The 23,605-nt window shown below is 45.4% G+C and overlaps 1 protein-coding gene across 1 annotated transcript; it reads right to left on the bottom strand.

Moving 5' to 3' along the window:
• Window positions 1-11,493: 11,493 nt before the first annotated feature.
• On the bottom strand, window positions 11,494-15,483 carry DBX1 (developing brain homeobox 1). Its single transcript, XM_008590336.1, has 4 exons — window positions 15,117-15,483; window positions 14,318-14,419; window positions 12,072-12,274; window positions 11,494-11,841 (listed from the first exon to the last, which is right to left on the bottom strand). Exons 1-4 carry the CDS (start codon window positions 15,481-15,483, stop codon window positions 11,494-11,496), a joined length of 1,020 nt encoding a protein of 339 aa, XP_008588558.1.
• Between the last annotated feature and the right edge of the window lie 8,122 nt (window positions 15,484-23,605).

Genomic DNA, 23,605 nt, shown 5'->3' with positions numbered 1-23,605 from the left:
ATGATCTCAGAGCCAACCCCGTCCTTGCACACAGGACAGAAATGTGCAGACTTTGGCAAACTGTGTCATTTGGGACGTTTCTCTCACTTGCACTAACTCAGGCTATCTATCCTTTAGGATTTTTATGAACAAATATATCTTTTATTTTTCATAAATAAATCCACACAATATTGTCTGTGGGTGGCTTTTTTTTAACCAAACAATGCTTTCCTCCATCTCCCTCACCTCCCGTATTTAATTCATTCCTACCACTTGTTGATTTTACTTTTAGTCCCTCAACCTCTCCCCTAGTCCAAGCTGCCATAATTTCTAACTGATGCCAATTGGTCATTCTACTTCCACTCTTGCCTATGGACAGAACTAGTCTATTCTTCAGTCTGCTCTTTAGGATGATTTTTTAAAAACACAGATCAAGTCATGTTAAGCCATGCAGAAAACCCTTTTGTACTCTCCTGTCCCATGTAGGATAAAATTTAAGCCCCTTAATGAAATAAAGCTCCAAGGGATTCACTCTTTGCCCATCTTCCCAACTCCATTTTGGTCCAGGCTATCACTCTCTTTAATCACATTGTGTCTCTCAGTTTTTTTGCAAACATTTCCACCTCCTCATGCCCTTTGCACACTCTGTAATAGGCAGTCTGGCACACTCTTTCCACAATATGTGCCCCACTGGCTCCTTCAGATACCTGCTAAAATGTCACCCCCCTAAATGTCACCTTCCCTGACTAGCTTTGCACCCTATTTATTTCCCTTATAGCCCTTATCCCAATTTGTAATTACGTATGCATCTGTTCGTTTCCTTGGTTATTTCTTCCTTTCCCCTCAGACTGTAAGGTCCCTGAGAGCAAGGTTCCTGTTTATTTTGGATTTCACTCTATCCTCAGGAACAATCAGACATCCAGACACAGAGAAGGCACTCAATAAACACTTGTTAAATAATAGAGCCCTGACTCAGAGGGCAGAAACTTTGGTTCAAGTACTGTCTTCACAGCTGACAAGCTGTGCCGCACTGGGGAAATCAACCAACCTCTCTGAGCCTATGTGACACATGGGGATAATGAGACCTGCCCTGCTCATCTCATGAATTTGTGAAAATCAAAGGAGGTGAGATAAGGTAAAATTTTAAGATTCTGAACAAATGTGAAGGGTTAATTTACTACTGAGGCAAGAAAAACTTGCACAAGAACTTAGCTCACCCAGTTGTGTGAGAATTTGCTTTCTTAAAATGTGTGTAAATAAAATGGGCCTCTGTAAACTAGTCTGTCAAAGGCCTTCTCAATAATAACTGTTTATTCCTGGTCATTTTCCACCGTTACTACAGCTTTAAAGGAAAGTTCTCTTGGCATACAAATCTTAGCACTATTTACGTCATCAGACCCAGTAAATGAGTCCTTTTGACTTGAAAATTAGGAGTTTAGTGGCAGCTGCTCATTGAAATGAAACTTTTTGCTCAGAACAATCAAAATGCAGCTCTCTTGCCCCTTGATCTGCTTTGCTTAGTTTGTTAGTGATTTCTGGGGTGTGGTATTTACAGAAAAGTTTAGTAAAATGTAGGGGGTGGCCTGTCCTTTCACATTGGAATGCCTATCTGTTGTAAATAATCCTCTTTTAATCACAGTCTAAACATGGTCCTAAAACAAGATGTTTGTGCCAAAAGGAATTCCAGGAGGCATTACCCTGATGGGCCGAAGGATGTGGGGAAACAGGAATGAATGGGTTAAATAATAGACTCATCAGCCCCACCGAGCTTGAGCGGGTTGGGGGTGGGTCCACTTTTGTTGCTTTGGATTACCAAAGAATAAGTTGAAACTGCACTTTTTCTTTTAAGAAGCATCTTATTCTAATAGTATTTTTGCCATTTAAACTATAAAGAATGTGTCCATGTTTTCTCCTTAGGGACATCTATGCAAACACGTTTGTATTTTTTAAAAATAGACTTTTCATTTGGGGATAATTTTAGGTTTTTATAAAAGCTGCAAAGATAGAGTGTTCCTGTATACCCACCACCCAACTTCTGTAATATTAACATCTTACATTAGTGTGGTACATTTATCACAATCGATGAATCAATATTGATACATTATTATCAACAAAAGTACTTTATTGAGATTGCCTTACTTTTTACCTAATGCCCTAATTAATGTCCTTTTTCTGCTCTAGTATCTGGATGGGATACCACTTTGCATTTAATTTGGGCTTGTTTTTGTATCAACCTCAAACAGTCTTTTTTTTTTTCTTTTAAAGTAAAACCATCAACTTGAAAGTCAGGTAGTATTTTTCTTTTTTTTTTTGTCTTTTTCCATGTCCGGCAACGGATCGCAACCCCCAGTGTCGCCCCCGTACCGGACCGGGACCGGCAACGGGATTGCAACCCTCGATGTTGCCCCCGCGCCTCGCTCAGCCAGTGAGCGGGAACCGGTCTGTATGTGGGATCCGAACCCTCGGTGGGAGCGCCGCCGCGCTTCCCAAGCGGCGCACTAGCGCAGTGCGCCACCGGGCCGGCCTGAGTATTTTTCTTTTTGGGGTGTGTAAAGTTGCAGACTTCTGTATGTTTTTGCCAGGAAACCTGTTTATATAGTCAGCTAACAGTGTCTTTCCAAATTTTGATGGTGCAACTCCAGCTAAAGACACTTTTTTAAAAATGGAGAATAAATATTTACCAAAAAAGCCACTTGTAGAGACTGAAGTTGGCAGTGGAACGGGAGAAGAGGTGGAGATTTGAGTTCTACAGTGTCTCTGCCCTTAGTGGAAAGAGAATGTGCTTAAATCTCACCTCTGCTGTCTGCATAATTGAGAAAAAGTTACTCGGCCTCAGTTTCCCATTCTGTAATATGCAGATATTGATACTTCCATACAGGGTTATAATAAAGCTTAGATGCAAAGTAAATGAAAGCTTTAGCATTATGTGTAGCATACGATGACTCAGTAAGTAGTCATTGCTATTCTTTTACTTTTAAAAAAGGAAATAAGAGGCATTTTGGAAACGTTTTGCTTTGCAGCTGCATGATTTAAATTAATGCCTCTGAATAAAAACATCTCCTACTACTCACTATCCACAAACACATCCCAGCAGCATTCCTCCCTCTGCTCTTTCTTTTGCGTCTTTCTTGAAACAATACGGTATACGGTTTGCTTGTCCTACCCTGTAAAAGTCATACCATCCTTCAAGGCTTTAAGCAAATTTCACCACAAAGTCTTCCTTGAGGCTCTCAGTGTTGCTGAAAGGGAATAGGTTTTGGAGCCAGGGATAACCAGGAAGATCTCTGAGTCTGTTTCCTCATCCATAAAATGGCATTAAAAATAGTCATAGTGAGGATTAAAGGAAATAATGTATATTAAATACTAATCACTTCATCTAGCACACAGAGCATTTCTCCAAAAATAATAATAATGATTTTCTTTTAGATAGTGGTGTTGAGACTAGAAAGAAGAGGAGAAAATCTATTAAGGACATACATACAGGAACAGGTCTTAGTGGTTGGTTGGATGGTGCGGAGGAGGGAGGGCGGGAGGTGTCAGGAATGGCACTCAACGTCTCTAACTTTTGAGCAAAAGAAATGAAGTCTTTCATGGAGTTAGGGGTGAGAGCCATTTTTGCTTTGTTAGATGGGCTGTTGCAACTAGAAGACATGGCACTTGGCCCTGAGCATTTGGAATTTAACAAGTTTTTGGCACACCCAAGGGCAGATGTTCCAAGACTGTTGACTACCTGGGTCTGGAGCTGAGAAGAGATCTTTGAGTGGCAGATTGGGATTCACCATCATATAGATGTTTATTGAAACTGGAGAGGAGAGAAGATCATCTGGGCAGCTCATAGAGAAAAAGCAGCAAGGGCTAAGGCTAGAACATTGAGGAACATTAAGGGAACATTTAAGGGAAATACAAAGGATGAGGAGTCTGAGGACAAGGCTTAGACATCTCCAAGAGGCTGAGAGACAGAGGGCAGTGGCTGGAGGGGAACTGAAAGGGGAAGCACTTTTTAAGGGTATGTTTGGAGAGAGGCGTAGAGTTGATTCTGTTTAAATGCTCATGAGAAAGTGCTCGTGAGAAGCACAGACTGAACGTGGGTAGAGAAAGGACTGCTGAAGGGAAGCAAAGAGTCAAGAGAGGAGGGAGTGAAGTGAAGACCTGTGGAAAGCACAGGTGTGGTTGCAGCTAAATGTCTAGGTGGGGTGGGAGGAACCTGGCCTGATAGTTCCCTCTCATCTCTCACCTCAGTGAAGTAGTTTATGTTTTTAGATAAGTGGTTCTCAAAGTGGGATTTGGGGACCCCTGGGAGTCTCCAAGAGCCTTCCACATTCATACAGTGGAGCTTTCCAGAGGTTACACGTGTGATGCTGTCTCCCTCTGATGGCAGCTAATGGAATGTGTGCTTGTATGTTCTTGTGTTTCCTAGAATTTGCTAAGGAAGTAGATTTAGATTTACATGTGTTTTTAGAGATTAATTCTGTTTTTTCTCGGTTCTTCTACTGCTCTTTCTCACTCTCTCCAGTTATACCTGCTACAATATCTGTAACCCCATTATCCAATAAATTATCATTTTGAAATTTCCAAGTTTCTTTGAATCTATGCAGGAAACCAAAAAGTAAATACACTTTGTTGTCTTATTTAGCAATAATGTTTTTAAAAGTTTTAAAAAATGTTCTATGCTTCATGATTTTACCCAAAACTGCTATAATTTTAGAATTTTATATTTTATTTTTAAGTAAAAGAAAATGTCATATATTTTTCTTGTATGTAAGAATGGATTGTTGGCTTTTTAAAAGGAGACTAGAAGACTCCCTTTCTTAACCCACAACCTCATTATCTACTTCTAAAGATGCTAAAAAAGATAAAGATGACATATCACAGAGTTCTCTGACTCATAGAAAGGAGAAATATAAATTTTAAAAACCCTGCATGAAGCTATATATAAGAAATAAAATAAGGCAAAAGTTATCTTTCTCTTCAGCTTTATTGATGTTGATAATTTACCTTTATAGTCTGACACGAGACCATTTTTGCATAGTATTATGCTTCCTATTAAGTTGTACTATCATGTTGCCAAGTTTAAAGAAAGGAATTGAATTAAATTTTTTAAACATAGATTTGATGCACTCTTTAAAAATTAAAGATTGTTTGTTACAGTTTTTCAGACTAGGAATGAAAAAGCCACTAGAGCATCTTACAGAGTGAGTTGTCATATTGCATTGACTGGGAGAATAATAAAGCCCTGTACAGTTACATTGTGAACACCTCTTAGAGAAATCCAGCAGTTAAAGAAATCTTGACGGTGCCTCTTTCTAATGATATAGTAATTCATCAAAGACTGAGTTACTAAATCATCTGCAAATTGTACTTTTGCTTTGAAAATGGACAAATATACAGACGTGCCTGGACTTTCTATTCTGCTTGCATTCATCTAGTATTTGCACCAGCTACTAAGTACAATCATCAAAGAAAAGCTTCTTTTATATGAATGCTTGACCACAAACCCAAGTGCTGCTGAAATTTTTAAAGTGTTGAATGCCCTTTGGAATCTCATGGTTTATCCTGTAACAATTGTGTGCTGACATTTTTATTGATACTGCAGAAACAATAATAGTAGGTACAGCTGCTAGCACACCTTAGGACAAATCGAGGCAGTGGCACCAAACCACACTAGTGGTCATTGCCTTCTCTATGACTGCCAGTCATACACACATATGGCCAGTTTCACCTAAGAATCTGCTTGATGAGGCAGTACAAATTATTAATGTTTTAAAATCTCAACCCTTGAGTATATAATATACAACCTTTTTAATGTTCTACTTAAATACTTCTGCTGCATGCTGAAGGTTGATGGTTAGCTCAGGAAAAGCATGTGTGCAATTATTGGAACTAGCCACGTTTTTCATGAAAGTCCATTTTTATTTGAAAAAATGACAAACTATGATTTCTCAGAGTTGGTATCTCATACACATTTTCTCAAAATGAATGAAGTGAGCCTGTCACTTGAAAAAAAAACTGATAGCATTTTTCTCAATAATAAAATTTGAGCTTTCAAATAAAAATTTGAATTTTGGAAAACTTGTATCCACCACCATAAGCTAGATTACTTCTCAATATTTAAAGACATTTATGATGAGATGGGTAATGATATTAACAAATGTGATGTTTGCTGATGTATGAAAAGGGTCAACAGTTACAATATCTGCATAACTCAGTGAACCAATGTTTTCCAAATGACCAGTGCATCATGTTACAAAATTATACATGGCTAAAACATCCTTTTAAAATGCGAGACAGGGCTGGCAGATTGGCTCAGTTGGTTAGAGCATGGTGTTATAACACTAAGGTCAAAGAGTTCAGATCCCCCTACTGGCCAGCCACCAAAAAGAAAAAACAAAAACAGAAACAAAATGCAGCATAGACCAGTGGATTTTATTTTATTTTTATTTATTTATTTATTTATTTTCCTTTTTTTTGTCTTTTTTCGTGTCTGGCAACAGATCGCAACCCTCAGTGTTGCGCCCGTACCAGACCGGACCGGCAACGGGACCGCGAACCTCGGTGTCGCCCCCACACCTTGCTCAGCCAGTGAGCAGGAACCGGTCTGTATGTGGGATCCGAACCCTCGGGGGGAGCGCCATCGCGCTCCCAAGCGGCGCACTGTAGCAGTGCGCCACCAGGCCGACCCGACCAGTGGATTTTAATGTAACAGAGTTGAAAAGTTCATCTGTAACATTTTAGATTCCAAATTGCAACTAACCTTTAAAAAACTACCACTTGTAAAGTTCTGCTTTTGTATCAAAGAACAGCTACAATTACCTAAAAAAGCTATAGAAATACTCCTCTTTTCCCAACTGCATATGTATAAAGTCAAATTTTCTTCATATCACAACAGATTGCAGAAGCAGATAAGAGAATCCAACTGTTTTCTATCAAGCCAATCATTAAAGAGTTTTGCAGAAATGTAAAACAGTGCCACTCTTCCCACTAGTTTTTTGGTTTGTAATATATACTTATTTTTCATAAAATGTTATATTGATATTTAGTGGATTTACTGTTGTTATAAATAAATAAATATTTTTAATTTTTCTCAATCTTAATTTATTACACAGTAAATATTAGTAGGTAAAACCCACAGAAACAAAAAAATCTTTTAGGCCTTCAGTGACTTTTGACAGTGTAAAATAATTTTAACACCAGAATTTGAGGATCACTGGTTTAGACCACAAGGCGGAGATCTGGTGGTGGGGTAGATTTAGGAGAATGGGAAAGGTTTTAAATAGCCATTAATATATATATTTTTTTCTCATTAGCTGCAGAATACTAAAAAATATAAAACTGTATTAGAGAGTCCTCATTGGTTTAGTTTTGCTTAAATGGGTTTTTAACCAGTTTAGTCAAGGGGGCAGGATGGTGTTTTAGAGTTAGATGAATCTGAATTTGAATTCTGGCTGAATGACCACGGGAATATCACCAAAACTTCTAGTGTCAATTTTTGCACCTGTAACATTGAAACAATGTCATCTACCTCAGATGGGTTACTGTGTAAATCTTTGCTACTTAAAGTGTTCCCTGGACCAAGTGTTAGCAATGCTAAATACCCAGAGCTCTGAATCATTCTGGGTTTTAGTGAGTCCCCAGGTGTTCCTTATGCACAGTAAAATTTGAGAAGCACTGCAGTAGGGCACCTGCCAGAATGTTTGCCCATCACATAACAGGTGTTCAATGAAAGTTCCCTTTCCTTTTACTATTTATTATTCTTCTGTTTATGGATATAACTGTTTCAGTCTTTTGAACTAAAGTTATTGGCTTGATTTTTAAAAACACATCTGACCTGTTAATTTAGTCTCTTTTTCTTTTTTTTATCAGCATAAGTAATCTTTCCTTTAGTTTAAAAGTTGTAGAACTTCCAGACCTATGGACTAGATTCTAGATCCTCTCTGTCCCTTTGAAAATTCATTTATTCATTCAATACATATCAGACACACAAATATGTAAGGGACTATGCATGACACTAGGGGAGCAGTGCAAAACAGACATGGTCCTCACCCTTGTGATGCTCAGCTGAAAAAGACACAATGTACCAAAACACAGCATTTGTAGTTCCCAAGAAGGAAGGCTTGGTGCATATATAGGAATAGCATATACTTTAAAAAAAGTTTTCAGAGTTTTTTTTTTTTTTTTCCTTTTCTGGATTTTCTTAACTTTTATTAATGTTTTAAAAAACACTTTATATCATGTAATGCTTCTTGCTTGGAATTCTACATTGTGTTATGATAAAAGTGCTTATCTCACATCTTTTCACTTGCCTGCCATAGTTGTGACGATTTCAAAGTATTGGATTTTTAATTCTTCTAACGTATGAGTTATTTTTTCCAATTTACTTAAAATTTTTTTTAATTGTTTTATTGTGTAAAGAAACTTAATATAAAATTTGCCGGGCTGGCCAGTGGTTCACCTGGAAGAGTGTGGTGCTGATAAGACCAAGGCCATGTGTTCAGATCCCTAGATAGGGATGGCTGGTTAGCTCACTTGGGAGAGTGTGGTGCTGATAAGACCAAGGCCATGTGTTCAGATCCCTAGATAGGGATGGCTGGTTAGCTCACTTGGGAGAGTGTGGTGCTGACAACACCAAGTCAAGGGTTAAGAGCCCCTTACCAGTCATCTTTACAAAAAAAAAAAAAAATTGCCATCTTAACCATTTTTAAGTGAGTAATTATAGTGAGTAATGCTAACTATATTCAAGTTGCTGTGCAACCGATCTCTAGAACTTTTTTAACTTGCAAAACTGAAACTCAACACCCATTGAACAACAATTCCATTTCCCCTTCCTCTAGCCCCTGGAAACCACAATCTGCTTTCTGTTTCTCTGAGTTTGGCTACTTTAGCTACCTCATATAAGTGGAATCATGGTATATTTGCCTTTTTGTGACTGGTTTATTTCATTTAGCATAATGTCCGTAAGGTTCATCCATGCTGTATCATGTGATAAGATTTCCCTGTGTTTTAAGGTTGAATAATATTACATGTGTATGTATACCACATTTTGCTTATTTCATCCATTGATGGACATTTGGGTTGCTTCCACTTCTTAGCTATCATGAATAATGCGGCAATGAACATAGGTGTGCCTCCAGAGTACTTCGACTCCAGAGGTTGACTCTAATCTGTCCCCATGCCTGAAAATAGCTCTTGACTATCAGCAAGAACTGCTGGCTTGAGCTAGCAGGGATGGAAATGTGGGCCGCTTCTGGTCAGGTTGCCATCTCTGATGTCCAGGCATAAGCAACGGGAAGTAGAAAACAGACTGAATTACTCAGAGCAGCATTCCCTGTCTGAAGGGAAGATGCTAACTTGGGTTGAATGCTGACCATGCTGAACACTATCATATGTGTGTTGAGGGGGAAATGTGGGAGGTTTCTTGAGTTACGATAACTATGAAAGTAATGACTTTTCGTCTTCAACTTCTCAAGATCATGTATATGCCATAATGAAAACAGTGATCACCACCATCAGGAATAAGCCCAGCATGGACCTTAGCATAGAGGGGATTTTTGTTCTTTGAAAAGAGGGTTAATTTTAGAATAAAATATATTCAAGTTTCAAATATAATAAAAACTACTAAAATTTAAGTTTGACAACATTTTTTTTCCAGCTGTCAAGGTGTGGGTTAGAATTGCAAAGAAACATGGGTCTATATGGCTGGTGTAGCAGAAAGCAGTCTCTCAAAGGGCACCAAAGCCCCCACCAGGATTCTAGACTGATGTTCTTTACTCTCTAGGTTGCTGATTAAAGACTAGCTTTCAGCAGGAGTGATTTATTTAAAGAACTTTGGTTTCATTAGAAGAAACTGGGGTCTGAATCTGGGCTCCCATGTCATGCCTGTAGATGACATTCCTGATAAAATCAGATCATACAGAGAAAGCAATGAGTCCAGACCAATATTGAAGCTTTCCTGGGGGCCAGGAAATAAGCATTCAAGGAGGGGAGGGGAAAAAAAAACACTCTTGCAAAATTGAGCTACTTAGACTGACTTGCATTGATTAACCCATCATTTCGTCCTAGGAGAAGGGGAGAAAGATTATTGCAGACTCTACCTTTTGGTACCTCTTTATTGGAGTTACTTATAGCAAATACGGTTATTTTATGGTACAGTGAAGCGGAAAAGGCACTGGACTGAGTCAGAGATGGGTTCTAGTTTCGTCATGGCTGCTTACTAGCTGATGGCTTTGGACAAGTGCCTCCCCCTCTTGAACCTCAGCTTACCTTCTGTAAAATCCAGCACTTGATCTAGAATAGCTCTATTCCTTTCAGCTCTAACATTCTGTGAGTTAATGACATCACTTGGCCATTGTATCCATTCTACTTTTTTTATTTGGCATTTGTTTGTTTGATACATATATACATATATAAAAATCTGTACATGGTAAAAATACAAAATAAGTATTTCTTTATAAGTTATGCAATCAAACAGCTACTTTTTTAAAGTTTAAAAACCATCGCAAAAAATAAGAGAGAAATAAATCTAGTCAGTCCTTTATCGTCATTCACAATTACCTTGGTATAAAATATCCATACAACACATGTGTACAAAATAGTGTACAGTTCATAAAAGCTGTGCAAAGACAGCAAAGTTCTGTTAAAAAAAAATCAGAGAGGCTGTGGATCTCTCTGCCCACATCATGCCCAGTGCTCAGGAGGTTTGCAGCTTAGTGACACCTCCCCAGTAATAATAAAACAGCACAAGGTAGAGTGCTTGATGCATATACTATGGATGCAGAAATTTAAAAGAAAAAGTTTTAAAGCACACATTACAGAAACAGAGACTGACTTTTCTCCCCCTTTAGAGAACTCGCTTCTTTCCCCACAGAGCATTTGGAAAATGACAGAAAACACTCAATATTTACGTTGTGCCTTAGACCAGAAGGCACAGATTATATATATATATATATATATCTCTTTTTTGAAATTTTTGAGCTTTCTAAGGGAACTGCTATGAGAAGATAGGGGTAAAAGCGAGTGGTTACCGGAGTCTGGAGTGGGATAGGAGGCCCTTGCTACCTAAAATAAGGAAAGGAAGAGTTCTAGGAAGTCAAGGGTCTTGGAGTTAGTTATACACTTGGTGTTTTGACTCCTAACTAGGTTTTCTCCTCCATAGAAATATTTCCTACCGTGTAAGGTTGTCGCTGCTGAAGATCAGCAGGGTCTGGCTCATAGTTAAGTCCAGGCTGTGGTTACAGGAGAACCCACCAGTGTGTTCAAAACAGCCTGCAGTAAACATGAGAGAATGGAGCCCTTGTGGGCAAGTTAAGGCTGGGACCGAGACCCACGTTTAACTTACGTGGGGAGGGCTGTTCGGTGGCGGTGCTGGGAGAGGAAGGGGCCGCGGCGCCCTTGACCCGTTGATGGCTCTCCGTGGGGAGCGGCAGCGTCTGGGCAGCGGGACACAGGAACGGGCACACAGGGTCCCGCCTGTCCACGTTCAGAGCGCTCCTCGCCAGGACCCGGGCGCGGCAGAGGCTTCTAGGACACGGTGATCTCCTCGTCCTCCTCGCCGTCGTCGGCCTCCTCGGAGTCGGAGAAGTCCGAAGGTTTCCCGGGGCTGTTGGAGGGCGCGGGCGACGGGGGCGGCGGGTCCCGCAGGGGCGGCGGGTCGGGGCGCGCGTGATAGGCCCGGCGGTGGCGAGGGCTGCCGCGACCCTCGTCGTCCCGCTCGTCGTCGCCGGCACCCTTGTGGCCCACGTCGCTGAGGTCCGGGTGCGGATTGAGCTTGGTGGGAAGGGTCTGCTCTCGGCAGCCCCCGCTGGACAGGAGTTCGCGCTCCTTGGAGTTCCGCCATTTCATGCGTCGGTTCTGGAACCAGATTTTCACCTGCGGCGCCCGAGGGGACGGGCGGGCGAGGGGAAGGGAGGAGCAGAGGTCGGCGCAGGGGCCCCGGGGCAGGGCGCAGGTCCTTCCCCGCCGCGCCCGCTCCCCACCCCCCGGAGGGGTTCCCACGGGTCACGGGACCTACGCCGCCCCCGCCCCAGCTCGTCGCTTCGCTTGTCCCCTCCTCGGGCACCCGGCTGAGACGGGAGGGGCTGTGGAGACGCCGCCCTCACCTGCGAGTCCTTCAAGCCCAGCTTGGCCGCCAGCTTCTTGCGGTCGGGCTTGCTGATGTACTTCTGCTTCTGGAACATCTTCTCCAGCGCCTTGCGCTGCACGTCGGAGAACACGGCTCGGCGCAGCATGCCCCGGCGAGGCTTGCCCCGGGCGGCCAGGGGCCACGAGAAGGGCCCGGGGATGGGCACGACGCTCGAGGACGCTGCGGGGGGAGGCGCGAGTGAGCGGGCCCGGTAGCGTCTGCCCTCCCGGGGATGGGCACGACGCTCGAGGACGCTGCGGGGGGAGGCGCGAGTGAGCGGGCCCGGTAGCGTCTGCCCCTGCACGGTGGCTTTCTCGGTTTTGGTTTGTTTTCTTCTCTATGGTCCCTGCATGTCTTTAAAGCGCCCCCGTCCCACCCGACCCCCCGTCCTCGCCGCTCCCGAGAATAAGCCACGAACCTACAAACCTGTGACAGTGAAAGGCGCTTTCTGCCTAAATAACTTTTCCTTTCAACCATGCAAACCCGGATTAGTTAGAATCACGGAAACGCAAAAAAACAAAAATAGCCCCCACGGTAGATTGTTTCGTTTTTCCATTCAGCGGTTTTAGGGAAACAAACCTGAGTCCATCAGCTAAAATTGCAACAGAAAAAAAATTATAACAGTCAAATAATCCAGCCGAGGCCCCTGGGTTTCTCCCCTAAGCTTTTACCACCTTGGTGGCTCTCGCATTCTTTAGGTGGAAATGAGGAGTTTCACTGTTTTGAGAGAGGGGAAAATCCGCTTTAAATTTTTTGAAAATCTAATCTGTATTCATCTTTTTTATATTAATCTTTCCTTCCCTCCTCCACAAAACGTAAAGAATTCGGCCAGAATACATGAAAAGTGGCAGCTAATTAGCACATTGACCGCTTCCCAATGGGTATTGGCATGATAAAAAGGGGGAGAGTTTCGCTTTAAGGGAGAGAAAAAAACAAAACAAAAAGAAACAGAGACTCTAATGAAGCGTGAATGGTAATTGTGTAGTAATGAACTAACAGAAAAAGACTGAGGACAAGCAGCGAAAGCCATATATTATGGGGACAAAAGAGATTTACACTTTCAAACTAAACACAACTGCAGGCCAAGACCATTGGGAGAATACTGATGGCAGAGGCTTCTCTTCCCCCAATCGTTTTCATTAAATGGACATGAAAAGCTATTTATGAAGCTCGGGTTGTTTTTGTTAGAGCATTGAGATGAGGGAGAAAGGGAGCAAATTCCATTATCAGCAGCAGCATGAATGGGAGGGGGGACTGTTGGTGAATTCTGTCTTCCCGTTTAAAAAGCAACTGCTTGGTTTTTTCGCTGATATTTGGGAGTGCTGTCTTCGTCTTACCCATCCCCCACCGGCCATGCTCGGTCTCTCTTCTCTTTATAGGGGTCGCCTGTCTGTCTTTTTTTTTTTTTTTTTTTTTTTTTTTTTTTTTTTTTTTTTTTTTTTTTTTTTTTAAAATCTGACTAGTGGCAGAGTTTTTGAGCCACGGTTTGAGTCACCAGTGAGATTCCGGGATGAAAACCTCGTGGGATCTCTTTAAGGTGTTCCTCCTTTAGACGGAGACCCAATTTTGGGCTTCCTTCCAACTGCTTCTTATTTTGCAAGCTCGACGGTCTTCACAAAGATACAGCGGTGGGGGAAGAGTATGAGAAGGGGTTGGAAATAGAAGGTTGCGGTTGGGGGAGGATCTAGTCGTCCTCCCCTTGGGCGACCCCAGGCATCCCACACAAGAGGGCACCCCATGTGGTCTTGTGAAAAGCCCGAAGCCCTGAATGGGTCTTAAAGAGAAATTAGCCCCGGCTGGTAGGTGTCTCTCGGCGGCGTGGAGGGGCTAGGGCCGGTCTGTGTGTGGCTGCCCGGAGGAGCTGACCAATTGGTCATGGTGCTGAAACCTTTGTGGGGAATCGTGGCCAAGTGCAGTGACTCTGTGGGAAAACGGCGGCGTGAAGGGATGCCAACAGCTCCTCGCCGGGAAGGGAACCGCCTCAAATTGGGACCATGACAATTCCTGCTAATTTGTAGAGCAGGGAATTGGTGCAAAGTGTCAAGCAGTCACTGCTTGTGCTAAATAGGGCATCAAATTGGCGCGACGGATTCGTGAATGTTGTACGCCTCGCAACCTCTGAACCAGAGCGTAACCCCGAGGGGTGGACGGAGAAATATGGCTTCAGGGCAGGGAGCGACCGGCCGGAGCCAGCCTCGCGCAAGGAAGGGTGACAAGACCTACCTGGGAAATAAGAAGATCTGATGAAAGGCTGGAAGGAGCCTTCAAAGTAGGGAAAGGCAAAGGTCTTGGGAGGGACGCTCTGGAGCAAGGCGGGGGATGTTTCTGGGAGAGAGAGAGAGGAAGGGGAGAAAGGAGAGAGGGAGACAGGAAATTTGATTATGTACTTGATTATCGTACAGCATATTGGATACATATGATTAACCATTCAGCTGGTTGCAAGGGTATCTTCCTTAATGTATTGACAGAGTAAAGTAAATCTTCCTAACAGTGTTTCATCTGTGGAAATCCTTCCTTCCCCCCACCAAATTGTCCTCTGCGCCTGTCCCACTCTTCCCCACTCTCCATCCTAGGCACTACTAATAAGATAATTAGGACTGGAGCGGGGAAGGAAGGAATTGCAGACCCACAATACTAGCTAATCTAATAAATATACTGTTATACGGTCTTGGTTTCTTAAAAAAAGAACACAAAACAAAAGAAAACTGTCTCCTAGAAGCTCGAGAGCAGAAATGCAGACGCGCAGGAGCTTGCGCTCAACTTTGCGGCTCCAGACAACTGCGCGCTCTCTCCGACTGCATGTGCTCAAGTTCATTCTGAGGGTGGGGCAAGCCTGGAAGCTTTTCTTCCCCTGAATTGGCTCGATCTAAGTCTCACATTGCCCGACGTGGGATCTTGGAGTTTGTGCGTAAGTGTGTGCACGGACATGTGCATGGCTACTCGCTCTGTAAAGGAAACCGAGGCCAGGAAGCTGCGTATGCCCGGCACCTGCGCGAGCCCTCAGAGTTCTGCCCTCACTTACCTGTTCTGGGCGCTGAGGAGAGGATGGCGTTCACCCCAAACTTCAGAAACGTGGGTTCGCTGGCAGGGGAAACGGCAGTCTGTGGAGAACCACCCTGCCGGCTGCCGGGACCCGGGGAGCCTAAGTCCGAGGCCCCCGTTTCGGTGAGGCCCGCAGGGGCCCCCTGCCTAGGCGGCGACATGCTGCCGGTGGGCACACTGCGGGGCAGATAGGCTGGGGGTCGGCTGATGCGAATCAGATCCTCCACCAGGAAGCTGGAGTGGCCAGAAAATGCCGACTGCAGGGACTGGGGCAGCGTCAAGGTGGGCGTGGGCCGCAGGAGGCTAGGGTACCCGGCGGGGGGCGCGAGGAGGCCGGGGAACATCATGGTAGGCGCAGGGCGGGCGAAATAACCCTTCTTCCAGTGGCCGGAGGGTAAACGCCTAGTTTCCCGCCCCTCCCGCCCCCGCGGTGTCCTCTCTCTTGGGCTTAGCAAAGGTCTCCAAGTAACGATCCCACTTGGGCGTCTGCGAGTACTCAGTGGTTCTCCTGTCGAGGTGATGGTTTTATAGTGGCCCGCCCGCTAACGCGCTTTGAAAAGTGACAGCTCTGACAATGAAGTTCAACAAAGTTCTCCACTCGAGCTTCATTCGCCAGAGGCTCTGGGCGCTCTGATTGGCGCAGGGGTGCAATTTATGATTGGATTAGTCTTCATAAGCACGGCCCGCACAATGGGCCAGCAACAAAGGCCCGCGCGCATCAATTCTGCATATCGACCGCCTCTTTGCAATACAGTGCTCCCGCAAAGCTCTCGCCGGGGCTTTTTGTTCCGAAGCAACACCCGGGCTAATTAAATGCCTATTTAGAAGTTTCAGATGACATCTTGCCTTCTAGAAAAGGAATTATTTAAGGAACGCACTAAATTTATTTGCAGCTCTCCTGCTGAGCCTCGAAAATAAATCAATAAATATTCATAGAAATATATCTTCAGGCTATCAGTAAAATTACCCTCCCCCCTAGGGGGAGGAAATGGAAAATTTCAAGTCAGCAAACATGAAAATATACTCTCTCTCTGGTCGCTAGCGCTATTTGTTACTCCAGCTGAAGCATAAAGCAGATGTGAGGGGAGGGTTAAATCAATGTTAGAAGTCCCCTTCTACCAACCCTAGGAGACTTCGAAATTGATGCTTTGGGGCTATTAGATGTGTGTCCGTAAGGACGGTGGTGGGCCGGGAGGGAGGTCTTAATCTCGGTTATTTCATTTAAGGAGACTGGTTGGGTTTGAGAGTTGGTGGATACCTGAACAAGTAAAACGCGTCTCCTGCTAACTCCCAACAACCTGGAGAAGGATTTTCAGCGAAGTTTCTCCTGGGAGTCTCTGCAAGGAGCGCTCCGCAGCTCAACATGAGGGAGAAGCGGAGCAGAGCACCGCACCGTGGCCAGGCGGCGGGATTCCACTTGCAAAGGGCTTACCCCTGCCGGAAGCTACCTCAGGCAAAGCGACCCCACGCTGTGAGTGCTATGCTGGCCCTTTTCCAATTTCAAGGAGCTCTTGGCAGTTTGTGTGAGTTCGAGTTGAAGCTCACAGCCCGGACATTTTAAACCATAGCAGCGAAGGTCCAGAAGTCGTCTGGAGAGAGCCCTGCCTATTGCGGGGCGCTTGACTTGGCAGGGTTTTGCAGCTTCTTAATGAGCTACAATGTACAAGTGCTTGAAAACTGGAGGGAAGGACGGGTCCCCAAGAATGTTGGTACACACCAAGAAAGCCTCTCATTAATTTGGGGCCTCAAACGAGTGTCTTCCTGGAGACAGTCCCTTTGCTTTCCTCTGGGCTGGGGCTGAAGTGGTACTGAGCCTGATTCCCCCATTTCTCTGTTCAGCGAGAAAACAGATGTGTTAAACGTCCCATTCATTTCTTTAGTGTGGCTGAACCTCCCCAAAGAGAAGTGTGCAGCCCCGCCAGGCCGCCCTGATCCTATTAACCATGAACTAACTGTCACCTTCAGCTGGTTTTCCTTTTTGCTTTTTAACACAAAGCTTTCTCAAAAATCTTATTAACCAGCTTTATTTCTCTCGATGGTTTTGTTCAGGGCGTTTTGTGTTGATGATCTCCATGTCGCTACTTTAACCATTCAACAAAAGTGCATCTGTGATTTATATCACATTAAACCAGAAACGGAGCCCGCTAAAGCTCTCCCTTGATTCAAATTAAAAAGTTATTTAGGGCCAGGCTGTGGAGGCGAATGAATGCTTGAAGGTGACGTAAGTGCGGAGTTTCCGAGCCCAAGACTGACTTACGAAGGAGGCCTGGGCGGCAGGCAGGGAATGCAGGAGAAAACCAATCAGGAAGGAGCAACTTTTAAGTAAGCGGCTATTTAAAATGGGAAATGCATTGCTCCAGTTAATTGGAGGCCCTGGAAACAGAAGAAGGAGGTCTGTTTAAGAATGTCAACAGTTCCTCTTTTTGAAGTTTTGCAATGAAATAGGTGAGAAAAGTATAAACTATTTTTACCTGCGCTTTAACCTTGCCACAAGACAAAGTCTTCTATTGCAATAGGACCGGCTGTCTCCCTCTCCCCTCCCTTCTGCCTCTCTCTCTCTCTTTCTCTCTCCCTCTCTTCTTTTCCTTCATTCTCCCCCCCCACACACACACGGCCCGCCTTTTCTCCTCCAATCTGAAGGCGGTGAACTGTTGCCAGTTGCCAGAAGAACACGCCTATGGTTACAGGTGTTCCAAACGAAGCGCTTGCCCAATCTTCTGGAGGATCGGAATAAAGCTCAGATTTTCAGAAATCAACTTGGGTTTTGTTTGGGGTAGGGGTGAGGGCCATAAGGACTAGAAGCCAGCCTGGGGTCTTCCCAGCGCCCCCCTTCCCTAGGTTTCCTCCCCTGCTAGGGCATTTCCCTGGGTGTAGTTTTTACAGTTATTATTCTGCCCATTGACACGCTCGCTGCTTTCCCTCCGTCCCCGCATTCTGCCTCACTATGCACTAACTACTGCTAACTTCTCTGCTTTTAAAAGGCGGCCCTGACACTTTTTGGAAGGTGGGTCAACCCCTTGCTGCGATCCACGTGGACCCCGCTTCCTGCGGTCCGACTACTCAGACTCGTAAAGAATTCCTAAGGCGCCCAAGAGGAAAAGTGAGGGCGGGGGCGGGGGCTGGCTGCCGGTTGAAAGGCAAAATAAATCCCGAGGAAGCAAGAAATCGGACGAAAGGATCTTACTTTAAGTGATCTCCTTGAACGCGTCTTTTCACACTCCTCCATAGCCTAAGGGGCTGCGCGGCGCGGCGGCTGCAGCTAAGATCTGTGACTAATGCCGTTTGACCTGAGCCCATGGGTTTTTGTGCGTCCTGCCATTCATTGTAATGTCGTTATCTTCAATTTTATTTTGGAGAAATCACTCGCGTTCTTCATCCCAAGGCTGGGCTTTCTATCTATTTCCCTTTCAAGGGAAAAGAAGACAGAGGGGAAAAAAGAACTGGGAGCCCTAGTTTGGGGTTAGGTCCTCGCCTGCGCCGCGGGCGCGACTGCTCGCAGGGGGAGTTCGCAGCAGATCCGGGCTGGGCTCCTGGGGCCTAGGAGGCCAAAGCTGACGGAGCCTCTTTGGGACGGTAGGACGGGCTCTCGGAACCCGCTCTGGGGGCTCTCTTCCCCGGGGCAGGGGAGAGCGGGCGCGCCCCAGCCTCACGCGCCGCGCGGTCGCAGCAGCCCAGCTCTCTCCACTGGGGGCCGAACCAGGAGCGTCACGGGTAAGCTCAGGCCACGAAGCGAGGCGAAAGGAGCTGCAAAGTCGAGTGGCATGAGCTTTCCGGCCCTCCGAAAAGACAGCGAGTGTCCGTTTCGGGAAGGTTGGGACCCCAAGGTCGCTCTTTGCAGGCTTCGGACCCCCAGGCGTTGGCGCTCTGGGCCGGAGCCGCCCGCAGAGTTAGAGCGCGCTTTGCAAGGTGGGCGGGAGGGACGCCGGGCGGCTGCAGGATAAAGCGCCCGCCGCCTGGTTTCTCCGGTCCGGGGGCGCGGGGCGGGGAAGAGGGTGCTGACCGCAGAGGCAAAGGAAGGCGGTGAGGCTCGGGCTGAAAGAGCTTTCCTGCCGCCCCAGCCCCTCTCGGCGAGCCTCTCTATTAAGACAACTCTAAGGGGTTCACCTTTAGAATAGGCCACGAGGAGCTACCGGCCGCCCCAGCCCTTTCTAGCGTCTCCCCCCTCGCTCTCCCATCCCTTTCACACTCTCTCCCCTCTTTTTCCTTGAAAATCCTTCTATTGTGCCAATCAAGCAGATGGTTTGCAGGAAATATAGCTTGGCCTCGCTGACCGAAACTAATTTTAACTAGCTTTCCAAGCCTGAAACGTTTGTTTTGCTCTTACAAAATAGCCCCCCAAACAGCTGGCAAGGGTGAATTAAACCCATTAAAGACACATTTATAAGAAATTATATTCACATAGATTGCCTGAACCCCCTTGTGTAGCCTAAGAGAGGAGATGAGCGCATTTAAATGAAAATGTCGCCGAACGCTCCCCTCCTTAACGTAGCCTGAAAGTCTCAAAACATTTTACTAAATAGATTAACTTGACTATTGTCTTGCATCTCATTTATCAGCTTCATTAAGTGAATAGCTGAACAAATATATTACGTATGCATGAAAAGCTCTTTTTCGAGGAACCTCATTGTATCCTCAGCCCTGACAGGTGGTTAACTGTGTGTTGTGTTTTTTTGTGGGTTTTTGTGTTTTCTTTTTCTTTTCTTTCTTTCTTTCTTTCTTTTTTTTTTTTTTTTTCTAACCCGAAGAAAGACGATCTCTGTGCAGCGGCGCGGCGCGCAGTGCGGGCTTGGCGGGAGTTTACTTTAAACTCCCTCCGTGGAGCCCCTCTGCCCCGGCCGTATTAGCAGCGTGAGTGTTGGGCGAAGGCGATCTCAGCCCATTCAAAATTAATCAAAATTAATTTTGGCGAGGGGGTCCTTGAGTGCTTTTTCTCTCCATAACCCTCTCCCCCACCCCTGTCTGGGATATTAATTTCATATTACTTCTTTTCAAAGCTGATGATTCCCTCCCTCTCTCCTTTCATTGCCTTTACTGTTCCTTGCTTAACCGGCTTTTTGCAGACAGAGGGATTAAATATTTTTTTTAATTGATTTGGATCAATTTCACCGTTTCATCTTTAGGGAAAGTCCTTGTCTCCTGGGCCTCAGTGTCCCTGTGGGTAAAGTGAGGGGTTGCCCTAGGAGCTCTCTAAGGGACCATTCAGATCTGACCTTCTAAAGTTAAAACAAACAAACCCTCCCAGAACCCTCAGCTCTTTGGCGCCTCACCTCGGGCAGCAGCTCTCAGTGGCTGGGCCCTGGTCACGCCGAAGGACGCTATCTCCAGGTACTAGGGGCCCACCCTCGGTGGAGGGAAGGAGCTTGGAGTGCTCCGGAGCCTCACGGCAGGTCGGCGGGCTCCAGGAGGACTGCGCAGAGAAGGCTTCTGCTCCTCGGGTCTCAGGATCCACTGGGTGAGGAGAGCAAAAGCCCCGCGGTCTCCTGGCCCCGCATCCGGCCCCATATCTCGCCCTGCACGCTGCTCCAGGTGTGGCCAAACGGCAGGTGAAAAACAGGAGGACATCCTCCCTGGCTAGCTCCCTTTGCAGGGGGCCTCGCCATTGAGCCGCTTTAATTGCGCTTTGCTGCGCTGCAATGAATGAATCCGTTCCCGTCTATGTCCCTGCCCTTTCCCGTACCCCCTCTTTCCCCCTTCCCCTTGCCCCAGGCTGGAACCATTGATTTCCTGTCCCAACTCTTTCTGGTTAGAGTTTTGGAGGTAGGTCAAGTTGGCTGATGGACGCTGGGTGGAAAAGGATATAAGATCTTCCTCTGGCCTTCCAGGACTGCTTTTGTTGATCGCAGGAGGGTAGGAGAAGAAGAGAGAAAATATAAAATCTATTCAGCTTTCTCTTTCCTGTCCCCAAGGACTCACAGATGGGGACAAGGTGCCTCTCCGCGAGGCTGGTTTTGTGTTGGGTGGAGGCGGCCCCTGGGAGGAGTTTGGGGAGACTAGTGGCAGATCTTGGGGAGATGAGCCCCCACCCCCACCTTCCAGAACAGAGGACTCTGTAAAGACCAGTCCTGTTTACACTGAATGGGTGTAAGAAGTTGGTGCTTTGAGGTTTACACCAATCTTTCAAACTATCTCCCAATGCTTATTGTCTTGATATTAAACATTAATCTTGTACAACTCAAGGGAAAAGGATGTTTACCTACGGACTGTGAATGTCTTCTCTGAAACAGGATCTTGCTTCATCTTCTCTTTCTCTTTTTTGTTGGCGGGGGGAGGGTTAAAAAAGAAAAACTGTTACCTGGCACAGGTCCTGTTGCCGGCCCCCTTTCAAAAATAAACAACTCAAAAGTCAAACGTTAGTGAAAATGGAAGTCAGCTTTTATTCAGGAATACTGGTGACCTGAGGAGGGATGGTAGGCTCACCCAACTTCAGGTAAACCTGAAGGAGAATGGGCAGGCTAAAGCCATCTCAAAGACTCAGATTTACTCAGTGATTTAAAGAGATAGCTGAAGGAATGGAAAGTGGGAAATGACAAGCAGGAGGGAGGGGACGTGCAAGGGCCAGGTGCAAAGTCTCACCAAGACTCCTGGTTTCTGCTCCCATCCTCGCTGTTATCTCAGGGTCTGGATAGCATGTGCAAGTCTGCAGCTTCAGGCTGGCTGGAAAACAGCTTTATGTTCATGTAAATAATGTCATCTTGCCCCATAACCGAGGTTCAAAAGATCAAATAACCACGGGAAAAGAGGGAACTCAGAGAAATGCATGCCAAGAAGAAAGCTGTCTTTGAAAAATTTGCCCACAGCCCATGCAGTTTTAGGTCCCTACATGGCTTCAGTCCTGCTCATTCCAACCAAACCAGATATGTGTTTTAAAACATAAAAGGAAGAGGAGTCATTCATAGAATCAGAACCGATAAGTTGGAGAAGCGGTGGGAGGGGTATTCTTGTCTCTAAACATCCAAAATTCTTCAGCTCATTTTGTCTGTGTTTGAAATTTAGAGATTTGCCCTTTTAGGACAAAGAGGTATGTTTCTAATACAGATACCCATGAGAAGATTAGAGGTAAGGTTACTAGTTCTTTATAATGTAGTGAAAATTAGTTTCAAAAATTATTTTTCTTCTATCAGGTAGAGAGTTTTGATTTGACCAAAGGTGGGACCTGTTATAACACCAAGGTCAAAGGTTCAGACTCTCATACCAGCCACCTGCTGAAACAAAACAAAACACACACACACACACATGCACACAAAGGTGGGACCTATCAGAGAAAGGGGCTCTTTTGAACCATGAGCCAAAGCTCGAGAGGGAAATATTCTGAAGCATGTGGGCCTCTAAGTTGCTGGAGGGTTGTTTGCCTGAGGCTGAGGTGGGCATAGAGGCTAATGCAGGAAAGACTGCTTAGTCAGTGTAGGGAATGGAGAGGGAGGCATAAAAAAATGTGACATTCCTCTTACATTGGTAAGAGATGAGGAAAATGGCCTTGTCTTATGGTACTCCATGTACTATACAAAGGCCTTGAGACTAGATACTAGCTTCCATCTGCAAGAGGAAAGTCGACATTCCCCTGCCTGCTCACCCCCATCTGCTTTCAGCCTTCCCTCCAACGGCAGAGAGAAGAGGTGGTCTTCAGGCAGAGATGCTCTCCATTTCCTCCCTGCAAACTTACCCTCTATTCTATTCATATCCCGGCTAAGTCCCCTCCTGCTTTCTTGGGGACTGTGCTGGTTATTTATTTTCTGTTTGCCCTTCTAAATTACACATTTTACCCCTTCTCTCTCCTGCTTTTGCCCAGAGAGGCTGGTCACCAAGGAATGCATTGACTCCAGGATACCTTGCTGGCTGCATTTTTCTGGTTGGTTTCAGTCAGCGGGAGGCAAAAACACCAACTCAAGGGTAAGAGGAGAAAAAGGTAGCAATATTTATTACTCCCCCTCCATTCTTGCCTTGTTACATTTCTAGGAGAAACTGTAGCCATGGCTCCAAGATCACTGGACCCTAGCAATATTGCCCTGCCAATCTTCTGCCCTCTCAGGCTTAGGGATATAATGGGATATAATGGCTTTCCACTGTTGCTAGTCTTGGGGTGCATTAGTATCCCTTGTTTATTTCCTTACCCTTCCCACACCTCTGTAAAGTAGTTTCTTCCACCTGAACTGGAACATCTGCTGCTGGAATCCTGATGGATATAAGGATCTTGTTCTCCATCATTTTCTCTCTTTGGATAAGAGATCTGGAAAGAGGCTTGTGTGGTCTTTGAAGACAGGCTTGGTTCCATTTGGGCAAAGAATTCCAGGATCTAAGAGGGAATGTATAGGCTCTAGGTAAGCACATCCCATTGGCCCCGTGGACTCCTGCTCCAGGAAGATGGGTGGGCCTGAAAGTGAACCAGGCTAAGGACCTCTCTAAAGTTCAGGGCCTTTCCCCATTCAGGATGATATTGGCAGTGGGTTTATCATATATGGCTTTAATTATGTT

Source organism: Galeopterus variegatus, unplaced genomic scaffold, assembly GCF_000696425.1.
Source record: "Galeopterus variegatus unplaced genomic scaffold, G_variegatus-3.0.2 Scaffold6007, whole genome shotgun sequence".
In the NCBI taxonomy this organism is placed as follows: domain Eukaryota; kingdom Metazoa; phylum Chordata; class Mammalia; order Dermoptera; family Cynocephalidae; genus Galeopterus; species Galeopterus variegatus.
Note: the sequence above shows the minus strand (reverse complement) of the source record. Positions and strands in the feature narration are given on the sequence as shown.